This window comes from Podarcis liolepis (genome assembly GCF_965112155.1).
Source record: "Podarcis liolepis genome assembly, chromosome: 9".
Classification (NCBI taxonomy): Eukaryota; Metazoa; Chordata; class Lepidosauria; order Squamata; family Lacertidae; genus Podarcis; species Podarcis liolepis.
Genome location: NC_139564.1, coordinates 2,974,146 through 2,990,904, shown reverse-complemented (window position 1 = coordinate 2,990,904; position 16,759 = coordinate 2,974,146). Strand labels below are relative to the sequence as shown.

At 45.1% G+C, this 16,759-nt stretch overlaps 1 protein-coding gene across 8 annotated transcripts; it reads left to right on the top strand.

Annotated features, from left to right (window-relative positions):
- Nucleotides 1–731: 731 nt before the first annotated feature.
- LOC310685913 (CD209 antigen-like protein C) lies at nucleotides 732–15,770 on the top strand. 8 transcript variants are annotated; one of them, XR_014515600.1, is made up of 10 exons: nucleotides 732–835; nucleotides 3,935–3,995; nucleotides 4,097–4,160; nucleotides 5,872–6,063; nucleotides 6,876–6,995; nucleotides 9,456–9,554; nucleotides 10,961–11,142; nucleotides 11,889–12,040; nucleotides 13,667–13,773; nucleotides 15,335–15,770. XR_014515600.1 is itself a non-coding variant. In XM_083459023.1 (10 exons), exons 3-10 carry the CDS (start codon nucleotides 4,133–4,135, stop codon nucleotides 15,501–15,503), a joined length of 954 nt encoding a protein of 317 aa, XP_083315149.1. In that variant the 5' UTR covers nucleotides 732–835; nucleotides 3,935–3,995; nucleotides 4,097–4,132; the 3' UTR covers nucleotides 15,504–15,770. The 8 variants fall into 8 exon arrangements, 6 of the variants coding, with proteins under 6 accessions (XP_083315149.1, XP_083315153.1, XP_083315154.1 ...); XM_083459023.1 differs by having other exon boundaries at nucleotides 11,056–11,142; XM_083459025.1 differs by having other exon boundaries at nucleotides 734–812; nucleotides 11,056–11,142.
- Nucleotides 15,771–16,759: the final 989 nt, after the last annotated feature.

The following is a 16,759-nucleotide window of genomic DNA, read 5'->3' as shown; positions in this document are numbered from 1 at the left end:
GCCTCAGCCTCCCCTGACCCAACCAGTAGTGGAGCAGCTGTAAGTGATGGCCCAGCTGGAGGCAACGAGGTCATCCCCACATCTGGAGCCAGGGCAGGCTCAGGCCCCTGACTCGGCCCAGCTGGTGCTTGTTGCAGGGGAACCTGTGCAGACTGGGACTCTTCAGAATCAGGCCCCAGACTTGGTTCTGATGATGCCTGAGGCAAAGGATCCGGTGCAGACTGGGTCTCCTCTGGTTCCAAGTCTGAGTCCAAGTCCCAAGCCATCACAGCAGGGTCAGTGGTCAGTTTCAGCAACATCTCCAGCTGGATTAAGACGAGCCAGAAGAACTCTGCTATGATGTTACTTTCTGTGAATAAAATCTGGTTGCATTTCTTGCCTTGTGTTCTTTCCTGCCCTGTGGATGACCTGTGCTCGCCTGACAGTTCCTTGACAGTCTCCTCTCACTAACTGTAAATGTCATTTACAGTTCCTGGTGCAGGAAGTGAGATATCTGGGACTGCAGGTGCTATTCAGTCCTCCTTACTGTTGTGTCTGCCTCACACAGCTACTGCTCTCTAAATCCGGTATATCTATATCTACATAATGAATGAATCCATTAAAAAATGCTGCGAAATGTTTTCCTGGGCTTATGCACTATGTTGAATGCTGATTTGGCATGGCAGTCAGCCAATCAGGCAACAGTAGAACCTGAATGGGAAGAGTTCTGGAATGTTCTGCATCAAAGGGGTAGGTGGTTGAGCTACTGAAGGAAGGAACAACTGCAGGAACAAACAGAGGAAAAGAGAAGAAAAACTGGCTGAGGCACCACGGTATCAAGACAGGGCACTGCTGGGTGGGGAACATTACTCAAATGTATTGGTGCTTCATGTTTGCCCGGATCCTTTATGGCTGTTCTTGAATTGAAAGTATCAGACGAGGTTCAAGAGTTTCTGTGCCAAGGCTGCCCTCCGCTTTCTATCAATGCCACTTTAAAAGAGATGCCCAGTACAGTGGTGCCCCGCAAGACGAATGCCTCGCAAGACAAAAAACTCGCTAGACGAAAGGTTTTTCCGTTTTCGATTTGCCTCGCAAGACGAATTTCCCTATGGGCTTGCTTCGCAAGACGAAAACGTCTCGCGACTTTTTTTTCTTTGTCTAAAAACAAAGACATGTTTTGTTTATAAAGATAATTTATTTTCCCTTAAATTTTTGAACTGCTCTTTACAGTATGTGTGACTTTAAAGAGCAGTTAATAAACTGTTGTTGTACCAAATTTGGCTTTGTTTGGACTTTTTTTGACCATAGGAACGCATTAATTGATTTTCAATGCATTCCTATGGGATTTCGTGATTCGCAAGACGAAAAATTCGCTAGACGACAAAAATTGCGGAACGAATTAATTTCGTCTTGCAGGGCACCACTGTATAAAAAACTTGTAGTCCACTAACATTTGCTGAGAGTAGTCCCACTAAAGTTAATGGGCTTAAGTTTCTTGTGATTCCACTGGATCTGCTCCGTGTAAAAGTTGGCTGGATACAAGCCCTTATTTACAGTAAGTAAATATGACTCTAGGGTTGTGGTGCTCATCTCGCTTTATTGGCCAAGGTAGCTGGCGTACAGCTTCTGGGTCATGTAGCCAGCATTACTAAGCCACTTCTGGCTAACCAGAGCAGCGCACGGAAATGCCATTTACCTTCCCGCCGGAGCAGTACCTATTTATCTACTTGCACTTTGATGTGCTTTCGAACTGCTAGATGGGCAGGAGCAGGGACTGACCAATGGGAGCTCACCCTGTCGCGGGGATTCGAACCACCGACCTTCTGATCGGCAAGTCCTAGGCTCTGTGGATTAACCCACAGTGCCACCCGCGTCCCTTACAGTAAGTAGCACAGGCCAAATAAGTCAAACAGGAGAAGCAAGGAAAGAGTCTGCTTAATTATATCTGGCCTGATGCTTCTAGATCAAGGGAAGTAATAGTGCCACTGTATTCTGCTCTGGTCAGACCTCACCTGGAGTACTGTGTCCAGTTCCGGGCACCACAGTTCAAGAAGGACACTGACAAACTGGAACGTGTCCAGAGGAGGGCAACTAAAATGGTCAAAGGCCTGGAAACGATGCCTTATGAGGAACGGCTAAGGGAGCTGGGCATGTTTAGCCTGGAGAAGAGGAGGTTAAGGGGTGATATGATAGCCATTTTCAAATATATAAAAGGATGTCACATAGAGGAGGGAGAAAGGTTGTTTTCTGCTGCTCCAGAGTAGCGGACACGGAGCAATGGATCCAAACTACAAGAAAGAAGATTCCACCTAACCATTAGGAAGAACTTCCTGACAGTAAGAGCTGTTTGACAGTGGAATTTGCTACCAAGGAGTGTGGTGGAGTCTCTTTCTTTGGAGGTCTTTAAGCAGAGGCTTGACAACCATATGTCAGGAGTGCTCTGATGGTGTTTCCTGCTTGGCAGGGGGTTGGACTCGATGGCCCTTGTGGTCTCTTCCAACTCTATGATTCTATGATTTTAAGCCCAAGTTCCTGGCTTTACAGGGCAAGGAGACAGAAGAATTGCCCTCCTGAATAGGCAAGTACTGCCGACAATGTTCAACCTGCAGACAGAGGGAGAAGTGGAGGACGTGGCAAGGCCTCTCAGTGTCCTCCTTGGGCTTCTGCCACTGCTTTTCTTTCTTCAGAAAGGCAGAGGTAGATTGATTTATGCTTGATTAGGTCTACAGCGAGAGGAAGCAACTTATTCCAGCACCCTCTGTGAACCTCCCCTTATTATCCACTCTCTGGCTTCCTTCGAGGTTAGAGGTCAATTCCCTCTCCACACACCTGCTCAATTCCCTCTCCACACACCTAACATCTTCATTCTGTAGCTTTGACCCACCCACCCCAACTGCAAATTGATTCCTGGTGAGCTCTCCACTTAGCTGACTCTGGAGCCCTTCTCCACAGAGCCCTTCTGTGTATTTAAACCATTTTGCTTCCCCATCAATCCCTGCATCACCTGGTGTGAACCATCCTCTCTCGTCCTTCTGCAAACACTTTCCTTCCCTGACTCATCATTTGAGCATCCAGCCCCAGAATTTCTGTCTTTTCCTTTCCTCCCATAGGTAAAGGTAAAGGGACCCCTGACCATTAGATCCAGTCATGGCCGACTCTGGGGTTGTGGAGCTCATCTCCCTTTATTGCCCGAGGGAGCCGGCATACAGCTTCTAGGTCATGTGGCCAGCATGACTCAGCCACTTCTGGCGAACCAGAGCAGCACACGGAAATGCCGTTTACCTTCCCGTTGGAGCGGTGCCTATTTATCTACTTGCACTTTGACATGCTTTCAAACTTCTAGGTTGGCAGGAGCAGGGACCAAGCAACGGGAGCTCACCCTGTCACGGGAATTCGAACCACTGACCTTCTGATCGGCAAGCCCTAGGTTCTGTCGTTTAACCCACAGCACCACCCACGTCCCTTCTCTTTCCTCCCATAACTGTATCCTAATCCACTGTGGCAAGACTTGCCAATAGCCTAGCTCTTTAGTTCTTACTTCTTCTTCACTCTTGATCCCTCTCTGCTTGCAGTTGCCCATTGTGTTTTTATCCTCTGGCTGCTGAAGCATCTCTTGGGTCTATCTGACTTGCATCTGCAGTTGACCATCGAATTGACAGAATGAGAGGACAGTTGCTGCACCAGCCTCTCCTGGCACACTTCATTACCTGCCCTTTGACAATTGATGTGTCTTGTAAGACCCACCTCTTTTGTTCTGTTTTGGTCTGAATGGTTTTATTTATTTTATATTTGAATAGTTTCATCTGCAATTTATAATTTTATATATTCTGTTGTTGTAACCTGCCCTGGAACCATGTGGGTAAAGGACAGATAAGAGATCTTCTAAGTTAACAACTGAAATAGGTAGGCCTTGAGAAATTATTTTAATTGTCCACTTCATTTCATGGTTATATAGAAGGACTCCAGGATGAAACACCACTCAAAATGAGATAAGATGGTCCTGTCAACAAAAGAAGGTAAGTTTCTGCAGCCTGCTATTTTGATTGGTTTTTTACTACTAAATTATTTGCTGAAAATTGTGCTAACTGACAACTTCATTATATGCTTCTGAACACAGGATGACATAAGGTGCCAATTCAAATGAGCAGATAAAATGGCGGGAGGCTTGACATTCTTGGAACGTAAGTTGTTTCTGATATTTCCTCTTCAGTGCAATTCAGAAAGACAGATTTCCATCATGCGGAAAATTGGGTGAGGAGGTCAGGCCAAAGTTATGTTTCAGTCTGCACTCTTGATTCAAAATAGTGCCTGGTATCTAAATGGTGATGAAGACCACTGCCCCCACCTTAGGAACTCTTGTGCCAAGTGTGGCAACAATATTTCAAGATGGTGCCAGGCATCAAAACATCAACAAAATGAGCCGCCACCTCGGCAACCCTCATGCTGAGTTTGGTGGTTGTGATTATGTTAATTTAATTATTTGTACCCTACCCATCTGACTGAGTTGCCCCAGGCAGCCGCTCTGGGCGGCTGATGTCTCAAGAGGACGTTAAAAAAATGAATATACAGGCAAACAAACCACTTTCCAGAATACAGTAATACCTTAGTTGCCAAACAAATCGACTCCCGAATGCCGCAAACCTGGATGTTCTAGTTTTTGAACATTTTTCGGAAACTGAACGTCCGATGTGGCTTGTGCTTGAGCGCAGGAAGCTCCTGCAGCCAAACGGAAGCCGCACCTTGGTTTTTGAATGGTTTTGGGAGTCGAATGGACCTCCGGAACGGATTAAGTCCAAGAACCAAGGTATTACTGTATACAGTAGTTTATTTCCATACATAATGAATAAACTCCATCTTTCCACAAATTTAGTTTCCAATTGTCGACCTTCTCTAATGCTGCTATAATTTAATAATTTAACTGTATATGCTATGCTGCCCTACTCTCCAGAATGTTCTACTCGAATCTTTTGGGGTACAATACCGTAATCTGACATCAATACTTGCTTGAGACAGTTCATCCCACAAATTCACCCTACTAACCAGACCAAAAGCAGTCTTCGAATAAACAAATGCAGAATACAAGAAACATTTATTTACTCTGACATACTGGGGATTCAACTGAGTAATTACAAAACAGTGCTCAACTGCTGAATTTCCTTCTTGAAATTCTATTTACTCCTGGGGCAATATATTCGCTTCCTTTAATTCAATGCTTCTTTCTTGACAATAGGTACCGTGAATAGAGTTTGCTCGCTGGTAACAATGGGGAAATTGGTCTATAATTTGCTGGGTCAGTCTTGTCACCTTCCTAAATATGGGAACCACAATTCATTCATTCCACCCCTTGTGTCACAATAATAAATGACCAGTCTCATTTATTGCTGTAAACATGGTGCGGTTATAATTTGGACCTGAGGGGATTTTCATTGCCTGAACTAGTTTGAGCTGAGCTTGCTTTAAACTGAAATGAATGCTGAAATTAGTAACTCCTAGCTTATATGTAGTACTTTTGAACCTGAAATTGAAGCCTGCATTGAGGCTGGGCAGAGAATGAAGCCTACATTTTTTCCACCATGAGCTGCTTTTTCCAGTAATTAGGTCAGTAATCTGTGGGGCTAGGCTAGGTTGTTTTGGTTTTTTAACCTCTCTCCAAGTATAGGATTTATTCTAGGTTTCTGGTTGCAGTTTACTGTGTCTCTAAAGGCCCCCCTGCTAGAACTGAGCTGAAAATTGAATTTCTGCAGGGTCACTGTTCCTGAGCTACAAGTTTTTCAAGATTTACCCTACTGGGATTTAGCTGCTGGCACACAATGGCTTTTCTGTGCCATTGTTGCAAGTTTTAGCTGATGTTCTAATAAATTACATATTATGTGACCCAACCCGACAATGCAGCTTCAAGAACCAGTGTGGCTTCTAGATCGAATGCGGCTTCCAGATCTAATGTGTCATCCAGATCCAATGTGGCTTCCAGATCGAATGTGTCATCCAGATCCAATGTGGCTTCCAGATCGAATGTGTCATCCAGATCCAGTGTGGCTTCCAGAACAAGACTAAAAAGAAGAAGAAAACAGGCCCCTGCAAAGGGTATGTATGCAGCACACAGAGAAGTTGTTCATAGCATAGAGGAGGAACAGTAACAGGAGGCATCTGTGACCAGTCGTGGTGGGGAGGGCTGGAGAAAAGCCTGCAGTGCTTTGCCAGCCCACTTGGCTCAACAAACAGCAGAGGTTGAGGGTTTGAGTCAGTCGTCATCTTCTGGCTATGACAGTGATGGTGAGAAGTCTCAAGTTTCAGCCTGTGATCTCTCCTGATCCACACTGTGCTAACATTCGTGGAAAAGGCTTCACAAGATTCAGCATATCTTACCATTTAAACAGGGAATCTCAATGGCAGGCAAGAAAGATTCCACCATTCACTGGCCCTGGCAGTTGACAGGGGAGAAAAAAATCAGAAAACTGTCCATGGCTTGCTCATCCTGAGGACCTTGTGAGGGGTGATACCAGAAAACAATGGGTCTTGACAAATCTTTAGGATAAGTATCTTATATGTCAGGGCTGCCATTTTATTTTTATTTTTGCCAAAGTTTTAGGAAATTCACCAAAAAAATAACATTTCTTATATGGGCTGCCATACGCCCAGGTTTTCAACGGACAAATCCCAAATATGTTCAGGAAATTCAGCCCTATTATATGTTTTGAAAACACCGCTAATGATTTATAGATTTATTCAATGTGGGTTATGCTTTTAAACACGTTTATTGTATATATGCAAATATCTCTGTGTGTATAAGCCAGTATTGTAAAAACAACTCTATCCCAACCCCCCTTACTGGGATAATAGTAGGATGTTGGCTCATGATAGTTAATGCAGAGTTTTCTTTCTTTTTGTCCTTCAAGGGAAGCTAGCTGCTTTTTTGCATAATATACGAGACTTGTTTCCATCTTCCATTGGTATATTTACTGCAGTAACGCTGTGCCTGATCCTATTTTTTGCTGCACTCGGGACAACTATTTTGTGTAAGTAGCAAAGAAAACCCATTAAATCCTCTGGACTGGTTTCACTTCAGTGTGACGTAGACTTTCAAACAGAGTGCGCGTCAGCTAAGCCATTTCCCCGAAATAACGCTGACCTACCCGGCACCTGCTGTGGGCACAGCTCATTGCGTGGCGAGTTCCCGCCTCCCCCTCAGAAATACACATGACACCAGCATTTTAGGTTAATGGGCGAAACTTGGTCACAACTTTATTGGTTACAGTAATTGAGTGGTATTGGCTTAGGCATTGGTCCTATCAACTATCCGGCTTCAGCCTGATTGCTTGAAGACCGGGAAGGATTAACCACCAGTAGGGGGAGTCCTGCTGATGCACATCAACTAGGAGCTCCCCCAGGGGTCACTGCTCGGGGGCATGCCTTAGCCCCACACCTCCATAGGCTTCGGACAGGGCAACGCCCCCCGGAATCCTTTACTGGACTACCCTTCGATATGGGGGAAGGTGATGGTGCTTCCTCCCACCCCCTCTCATTTGCATAACAATAACTACCAATGTCTAACCGCTAATGCTGAGGAAGTTGTGACGATTTGCTACGAGGTAGGCGAAAAACCAAATGGCTGGTGCCAATTTGCCAAGTGGAAAAAATTCCTACCAGGCCCCTTGACTGTGACCAACTGAAGTCCATAGCAATGTCGGAGAGCCAAACCTATAGGGTGGGAGGGATGGGAAACCGGAGCAGCTGGAGCGAAGAAAGAGGAAAATCCTTGGCTGCGCTGGCCCTAAATAGCGTGGGCCATGCCTCCCGGGCCAGCCGATTGGCTGGCAAGGGAGATGACGCGGTCGAGGATTCCCTCAGTCTTGCGGGGGCTGCGAGCCAGCCCCCTTGCATGTGGGGAGGGCGTGAAGCCCGCAACCCCACCTCCTCTCCAGCTCAGAAGTGGCTTTGTGGGAAAGCACCCTATAAATATGTTCATCCAATCAATCAATTGGGCAGGTAAAGACATGGCTACCTAGCAATGCTGGGAGCTTTAAGTGTGCTGTGAATTTTTCCTTGATGAGCAAGGCTCACTGACAGAGCAAATCAGCTGAGCCTCTTTGAAGACACAGCCTTTAGAACAGAGCTCAGCAAACTTTTTTAGGAGGGGGCTAGTCCACCGCCTCTCGGACCTTGTGGCGGGCCAGACTGCATGCGCATGCATGCACACCCACGCGGTGGAGGGGAGCTTCTCTCTCCCCCCTCTCCCCCAGCCCCTCCCCTCCCCTGCTTTCCTACCTCCTCCACTGTTCTGCCTGGGGTTGGAAGCCGGCGGCAATGGCGTCACCTCTCCTTTCCGGGCCAGCTTTCCCAGGCACCAGTGGTGGGGTGCGCAGGTGTGCCAAGCTCCAGCTGAAGCCCCGCGACGCGCCCGTCACAATGCCCACAGCACGACCATGGATGGAGATGCCAGGGGGTGGGTGGCGAGTCTGGGCCGCGCCTCAGCACACGGGTGGTGAACCTTCGGATTGGCTGGCACCAATCAAAGCCCAGCTCCCTTCCTCCGCAGGGTGGGGAGAAGCCAGGAGGAGGAAGGGGGAGAAAGGAGGTGCCACCACGGTGGGGGGGGGAATGGTGCCCCAATTTTTTTTTTGCAAAAAAATGGTGCAGCCTAAACGATCATGCTGATCCAAGCGGCGATTCCAGGACTGTCCACGGGCCGGATCCAGAGGGCAATTGGGCCTAATCTGGGCCACGGGCCTTAGTTTGCCAACCCATGCTTTAGAAGGTGCATTGTGAGTACTAATAAACTCACCATCAGACCTTTTTCCTCTACCAGTCTACAGAGGAAAAATGTCTATTTGCATGCCCCATGGGAATCCATATCTTATCAGCTGATTGGTGTTAACAAAACGCAATCAAATGTATTTGCTCTAAACACCAATCAGTTGATTGGTGCTAAGAACAAGCCCTGTTGAAGTTGCCACTGATGTCATAATGATGTAAGGTGAGTGACAGGTGAGTGATCCCATCCACCTGTCAAAGTTAGCCCACAGTGGGTGTGGGAAATAAGAATCTAGTACGAGGTCAGATTCCATTACACACACACACACACACACACACACACACACACACACACACCGCTATATATGGAGGGGATAAAGTAGCTTTGCCTGTGCTGGTAGTGTCTCCTAAAACTGCAGGTACATCACATCCCTTGTCAGTTATTATGTCATTCCCCAATGTGCCCACGATGCTTGCAGAACCACATTCTAGGTAGGACACAATGGATTTAGTAGGCAGGGTTGCAGGAAGCAGTTCATGCAGTATACAAAAGCATAGATTTCATGCCAGAAAATATGACTTCCCTCCAAGCAAAGCAGGTTCCATAGCTAAGGCATGGGGAGCCTTGATTCAAAACCAGTCTCAGAAATTCCAGAGTGGGGGATCAGCCATGCCCAGACAAGTGTGTTAGAATACAATTTCTTTTATTCTTAACTCATTTCTAGATATTCAGGGATCAGGAGCGTCATCTGCTGTAGTAAAAGCATTTAAGAACATTAAGGATTTTATGATAAAAAGGGAACCCTCTCTCAAAGGCAAGAATGGTAAGCAATGGGTTTCAGTCTGTGCATTCAAGACCACGCTTCCCCCCTGCCCAACCCAGCGATATCACCCCACAGCAAAACTGTTTGTGACAAGGAAAAAAAGGTTTTAAAAGGAGAATTCCCTGGATACAAAGATCCAGGTTTTGGGCAACGACACTTTGGTGAGAGAACCCCAGCGGAGATTTAAAACCACAAAATATGCAGCAGAGTAAAGCATGGAAAGATAGGCTCTGAGGCTTTTAAAATATGCCCTTCCAAACTTCATGTCTTCTCCTAGCATAGAAAAAGACCCAACATTTGGTAAGTTAAAAATTGATTTACTTACAAACTCCTCAAAGGTCAGGTTCATGCAGAGGCATTCCGAGGTTGGGGGGGAGGCGGCTCGCCCTGGGTGCCATTCCAAAAGGGGGTGACAAAATGCTGACCCCCGATTGGCGGCAATCCCCATGACGCGCCGGTCACCCCCAAGGATGCACGCCACACCTCCGCGGGTGGCGTGCCATGCCCCCTGGGACGTGCGCCATGACCCTAGGGATACACGGCACACACCCCGGGACAAGCGCTTCTCCCAGTACCGGAGCAGGTTGCTTCACCTCTGGGTTCATGTGCTTTTCCATACATCAGCCAGAAAACACAGGCAGTAAACTTGGCTTAAGTTACAGTAGTGGAAGTTCCTAAATTCTTGGTATAAGAACACAAGAATGACTTGTAAGAGCCCTGCGGTCTGAGCTGCAGCAACTGGCTCAAAACCTCTTCACATGCTGAGCTTCTTGGGTAGACTGAAAGTGAACAAAGGCCTTGATTAGCTTCATCCCAAGGTGAGGGAAAGCGACCTAGCTAAGCCTGGCAGGACAGCTTATTCTATGGTGTTAACCCCTTCATGTATTAATTATACTTCAGCGTGTTGGTTATATGAGGCTGCTTCTCCCATAAGAACATATTCTCAGCAGGGAGGGGGGAAATGCAGGGAACTGGATGCACTGCAGTAGGTGGAAGAAAAATTAAACACCCTTTTATCATCTACTACTTTCTTTCTGGAAATGCTATCCCTTCATTCATAGTATTCAGCCAGAACAGAGAACCTTGCGTTTGCTGAAAAGATGTAGTTCAGATCTGATAAATCAGACTCAAACATAACACATACTCTTTATATGCTTGTCTGTTTTGGTATGAAATCACTTGTGATTGGTTTTGCTGTGAAACTCAAGAAAAACAAGGGAGTGAACCTGCAGGTCCCATAAGAAATGGAACCTACAAGCTTAGGCTTTTATTTTATTCACATGAGGACATGATTTGGGTTAAGCCTGCTCTTTCCCCTCGATGATGCCAGACTCTGAAAACCAGGACTGTTCTTTCTGGGTCCTATATTTGGGTTCTGCTTCTTCTTCTTCTTCTTTTCATGCTAGAATGTGACCGTTCACTGGATTTTTGGAAAGTGGCTTTTAATATACATTGATGGATGTTTGAGATCCCACTGGCTTGAATTATTCAAACCTTTTAGATGCTGAAATATTTCGTGAAACTCAGAAGTTAGCGGACAAACTGGTTGACTTGATCATCAATGTGACTGAAATAGAAGATGAAATTGGTAAGTTTCTTTGAGACAGTTATGCTGGAGAATCATGGTTATCTGCTTCCACCTTCCATATCTCAGCACCACAGTGGCTCAACTGCTGGATCAAGAGGGCTGTACTAGTCTGTTGGAATCCCTTCACAGACACTTCTCCATGAAACGAGCCTAAATGTTTTCATTATATGGACAAACGTTTTAGAGGGTTGAGTATCCAGCCGTTTCAATAAATTATGATGGATTATAATAGGAGTGGGACGCGGGTGGCGCTGTGGGTTAAACCACAGAGCCTAGATCAGAAGGTCAGCAGTTCGAATCACCACAACGGGGTGAGCTCTGTTGCTCGGTCCCTGCTCCTGCCAACCTAGCAGTTTGAAAGCACGTCAAAGTGCAAGTAGATGAATAGGTACCACTCCGGCGGGAAGGTAAACGGCGTTTCCGTGTGCTGCTCTGGTTCGCCAGAAGCAGCTTGGTCATGCTGGCCACATGACCCGGAAGCTGTAAGTCGGCTCCTTCGGCCAATAAAGCAAGATGAGCGCCGCAACCCCAGAGTCGGTCACGACCGGACCTAATGATCTGGGGTCCCTTTACTTTTACCTTGTAATAGGAGTACGTAATGCTGTGTGTGTGTGTGTGTGTGTGTGTGTGTGTGTGTGTGTGTGTTTGTAAAGAGAGAAAGAGAGAGATACCTTTAGTTTGGCTTCTCTTATTTCCCTATTTTCCTCCCTTCTCTTTTCACTGCAAATTCCCGGCTTGTTTCAAAGAGGATATTAGTAAAAAGCTTCGTCAGCAATGGGTGCCGTACAAGGAAGTCTTATATTTATTTGAAGACAGAACAAAGCCGTGGCACAAAGCAATAACAGCTTGTGAGGATGAAAAATCCATGCTGATTACTATTGGAAGTCTTGAAGAGGAGGTGAGCAGAACACTGGAATACACGAACACCAAAACTATTCCTTCACAATTTGATTATTTTATGTCCTTTGGGTGCTTATGAAACTTCTGTAGCATCTCAACAACTTCCTGCTCCTTTCCTCCACAAGCAGAAAAAAATCACGGGGCAAAATTATATAAACTGTGCTCCAATGATCAAAAAGTACTGGAGATTTAGGGGGGGGTGTTTATTTTTTTAAATAGTGTTACAAAAGTTGGGTGCCACCCCCACTCTCTGCCGAGCGGTGGCAAGTGTTGATGGATCTCAACCAAAACTCTCTTCTACCGGCTGCTTAGTCTGTGTAGTCCAGGATGACGACTCAGGAACATAACGTGCTGAACAGTAACTTGATGTGTATTTGCTTTTATTATATACAAAGTATAGCACAGCTTTGTACAAGTTACTATATGCACAGACTCAATTCAAACTCTACACCCCAACCTCTGAACTCCAACACCAAACTACTGTGTCATGCTGCTTATAAGGGAAAACCTTAACCCAATCATTACCTGCTGCTAGGCTTCCCTGTCTCCAAGCAGACTTTCTCACGTACTTTTGCTTAACTTGGCTTCTTGCCAACTCACTAATTGTCCACTTCAAAGCTGCAGTTTCTCATAAACCTCAACAGCAAGATCCCAGGAGGTTCCTAGCACTCAGCCAGGGTCTGTGTTCCTTTAGAGAACTGAGACACAGCAGAGACTGTCGTAGCTTTAAGAAATATGGTTTCTTACACCTTCAGTCTGCATGGAGTTCAGATACAGCATAGTCATTTCAAAAGGGGTTTGTATCCCACAGCCGTGCAGCCCTGGAGTCAAAGGCATCTCCAATCCAGACTGCAGGCTGCCTACCCAAGATGGATTCCAATCTTTCTTCTCTTTCTTCTTCCCAGCAAACCTTGCTAAAGACTTTGTTTTCCCGTCACTTCACACCCAGTTACCTTGGCCACCTTCTGTCTGCCCAGGCCCAAGATTCCTCTTAGATGGGCCATCAACACCTTTTGTCATATTAATACCTCTTTCCCAGGTGAGGACTTGACTTGGAAGGGAAGTTTAGCATGTGTTTTTCCACTGCAATCTTCCCTTCAATACTCCAAATAATCAAAATCCTACTGCAGAGTTTATTAACCAAGCTAAAAGTATCAGATTGCTGGGCACTTTGCTAGAATGTGTTTTGAGTTGCAGACTGGACATAGTACAATGTCAATTTCCTTACACCTCCTGGTATAAGAAAGAGAAAGAGAAAGAGAAAGAGAAAGAGAAAGAGAAAGAGAAAAATGAATGTCAATAAGTGCATAGGTGCCCAACCTGAATTAATTCACCTCTGATAATTATAATAATATAATTATATTATATAATTGATACAATTTTTTTAGCCCCCCCCCCCCATTATTCCTTTCATCAGACATTCAAATGAGTACATGTAGGTGGGAAAAGAGACCAAGCTTGTTTCTGTGATGAAACATTCTCCTGCCCATGCACATTTCATGTTTGTTTCGCTACTGGAATAGACTGTTTTTCTCCTAAGAAAGATATGTAATCTGGAATTGATTTCAAAGAGGATTCTGGTTCCTCATTCCTAGGAAAGACCTTCTGATTGTGCTCTTTGCAGGAGTTTCTAGAAAGAGAAACCAATACTGCACATCAAGACTCGTGGATTGGTCTCCCTTATAAGGATGGGAAATGGCAATGGTATAACGGTATTAATGTTGGAACCACGTGAGTGTAAACAAAATTTCTCCGCTTATTATATTGTAGAAACTTTGTTAGGCATTCATCTCTGAGCACACTTGTTCTGCTTTACCTGCATCAGGAATTCACACAAGCTGTGGTTTTATATTTCTTTTTGAGCTCCATAGGAGTTTAGTAGAAGGCAAACAACAATCTCCTGTCCATTTTAATCAAAAGTTGACATGCAGTGATCTTGAGTATTTAAAAAGTCTTGATAGTTTTGTTGTCTCATCTTTAGCAAGCCAGCCATGGGGTGCCCGTCATTACCACCTTATTTACAAACAGTCCAGAGGGTTGCAATGGCTGTCAGCCCCATGCCTACTTGGACTCAATGTTGCCATCATAGAGCTCAACAGAAAGGAGAACGGGAACAAAAGCAGTATTAGTTGGCTCTGCCTATCACTGGTTGTTGCTCTGCTATCCATTTTTTCTGACCCCACCAAATGAGGTTCATCAGTGGTGTAGGGCGTAGGGAGGATGAGGGGACTGTCACCCCAGACACAGTTTTTGGGGGGGCACATCATGGCATCCTGCCTCAGCATAAGCAGTTGCGTTCTTCTCAGTGCCCTCCTGCAAGCTCAGTGATGCTTTTCTGAAGAGCATTGTGCAAGGAGGGCATTGTGGCCTGTTGCGTCCTTCTGTTGGCAACTGAGAAGGAGGCAACAGGCATGCACCCTGGACCCTGCGAGTAAGTCCATAGCACTGGGCTCACAGGGACCAGGGCGCAGGAATGTTGCAACCTTCTCAGCCACCCTCCAATTGGAGGGCACCATGAGAAGGATGCAACAGTTCACAGCACCCTTCCTGCAAGCCCAGCACCGCTTGCAAAAGCAGCACTGAGCTTCATTGCTAGAGTAGTATTTTAAGCAGCAGTTTTTCCAACCTGCCCTCTCATCTGCTTTTCAGGCCTGGTTTAATTTTTCTGCTTCAACTATCCCCCCCCCCCCGAATGAAAATGTTTGTTCTCATGATTTTTTAAAAGAAAAAAAAAGAAAAAAAATGATTGGGTTTTGTTGTGGTGTGGTTCTGTGGCTTTCCTTTAATGAGACACCCTATTCATCTCTAGAGTTAAATTTCCACAAGGCTTAACAAAATGAGTGCCCCTCCCCCAATCTGCCATCCAATTCCCATGTATCAAACAGGGGGTGCTTTGTTTTATTCTACAATTTATTACCTGCTCTTTAGTAGGGGGATGCCTTCTGCACTAATTGCAATATAACTGTGAGAAATAAAACACAATAAAATTATATAGTGTGAAAAAGGCATCAGATAATGTACTGTGGGATGCATAAAGTGAGAGACAGCTCACAGTGACAAAAAGGAACTTCCACCATAATATATTTTCTGCTGATGGACAGAATCTTTTTTTATAAATGAATAAATAAATCTATGCATTGCAGTTATGAGTAGGTGGCAACCCTGAGACAGAAAACAGGAGTGTGAAAGAACTGAGCTGAACATTTCCTTAACATTCCTAAATAAAGTAAATATCCAATGTGGATTCATTCCTTTTGATTCACTTATTTCTGGTGCTACCTTTTGTTTTCAGTTACTGGAAGGCAGGTATGCCGCATGACTTAGATAACAAACGCTGTGCCATCCTAAAAGCACATTGCTCTACCCCCAAAAAATGCTGGGAAAACATTCCCTGTGATAGACAAAAAAGATGGATATGTAAGAAGATGCCTGATAAAAGGTGGTACACGTTAAACCCTTGATGAAACTGGATTGCATGAGCTCTATGCTAAAAACAGACCACAGTGGATCGATCCCCTCTTTTAAAAGTCAGCTGTCCAGGTTATGGAATCAGGGCATGGGAGAGCTCAACCCTCTGCTGTCAACAATCAAAAGCACCTTGTCAGTATTCCTTCCTCAGGACTGGAAGAAGAGAGCTTATTTTGCACCCTCAAAGACTTGGACCGCATGGAAGAATTCAGTCCTAACTGACTTCTGTACTTCCAATAAATTAATTTGGTATAATGTTACAGGTCTAGAGTTAGTGAATGTTAGAAATTAATAAAATGGTGGAATTCAGGTAATATTGGGGACATTGAGGCTGCAGCAGGTCTCCTGAACTGTGCCAAACACAGAAATTGCTGGGTTTAGCCTATGCAAACTAGCCTGGGCTGAAGTTCTGGCCAGGCTAGTTGAGTGCAAGCCATTATGAAACAGTGGCAGTCATCAAAATGTCAAAGAAACACCCTTGGGTCTGTGCACAACAGGGGTTGCCAAGAGCATGATGAGAGCATGATGCGACATAGGAAAAACGTATCCCTTTTAAAACTGAGAGATTTGGAGAAGGGGAGGGGCCGCTTAGCAAAGGTTCTTGGGAAGAAGAAAGGAGGGGGCAGAGCTTCATATGGGGACTGGAGGACAGAAGCATCTTGGCAGGCTGGCTGAAGGCAGGCTGGGACAGCGGCAAGGAGCTGTCTTGCAATCTGATGCTGCACTGCTGTGGGGAACAAGCCACTCTTGAGATGTGAATGCTATAACCTCTGCACTCCCTCCATCTACACCCTGGTGTAAATATGTGTAAAATAAATCATATTTCTCAAATACATGACAGTCTCTGTTGCGTCTTTTTATATCATTTTTATTAAGTCTACAACAATATTCTAAAGCATTGGTCATCATATACAATTTTTAAATGTACAAATTTGCTTCCTGACTTCCCTCCTGTCCTTTCCTGATGTTTGTTTGTTTTTTACTCCTTTTCATTAGCTGCTTTACAACACATGTATTTTTATTTTCTAAACCCCGCTACCATTAAATCTTTCATTAATCCACTGCTTATATTTTTAAATCCTGACCGCAACTTCAATGATTGGTGATATTTTGAAAGGTAACCCATCCGGGGTCTCCATTCTTCCTTAAACACTTTATCATTATGTCCTCTTAATTTGGCAGTTAATTTCACAATTTCAGCATACAGTGGTACCTCAGGTTAAGTACTTAATTCATTCCGGAGGTCCGT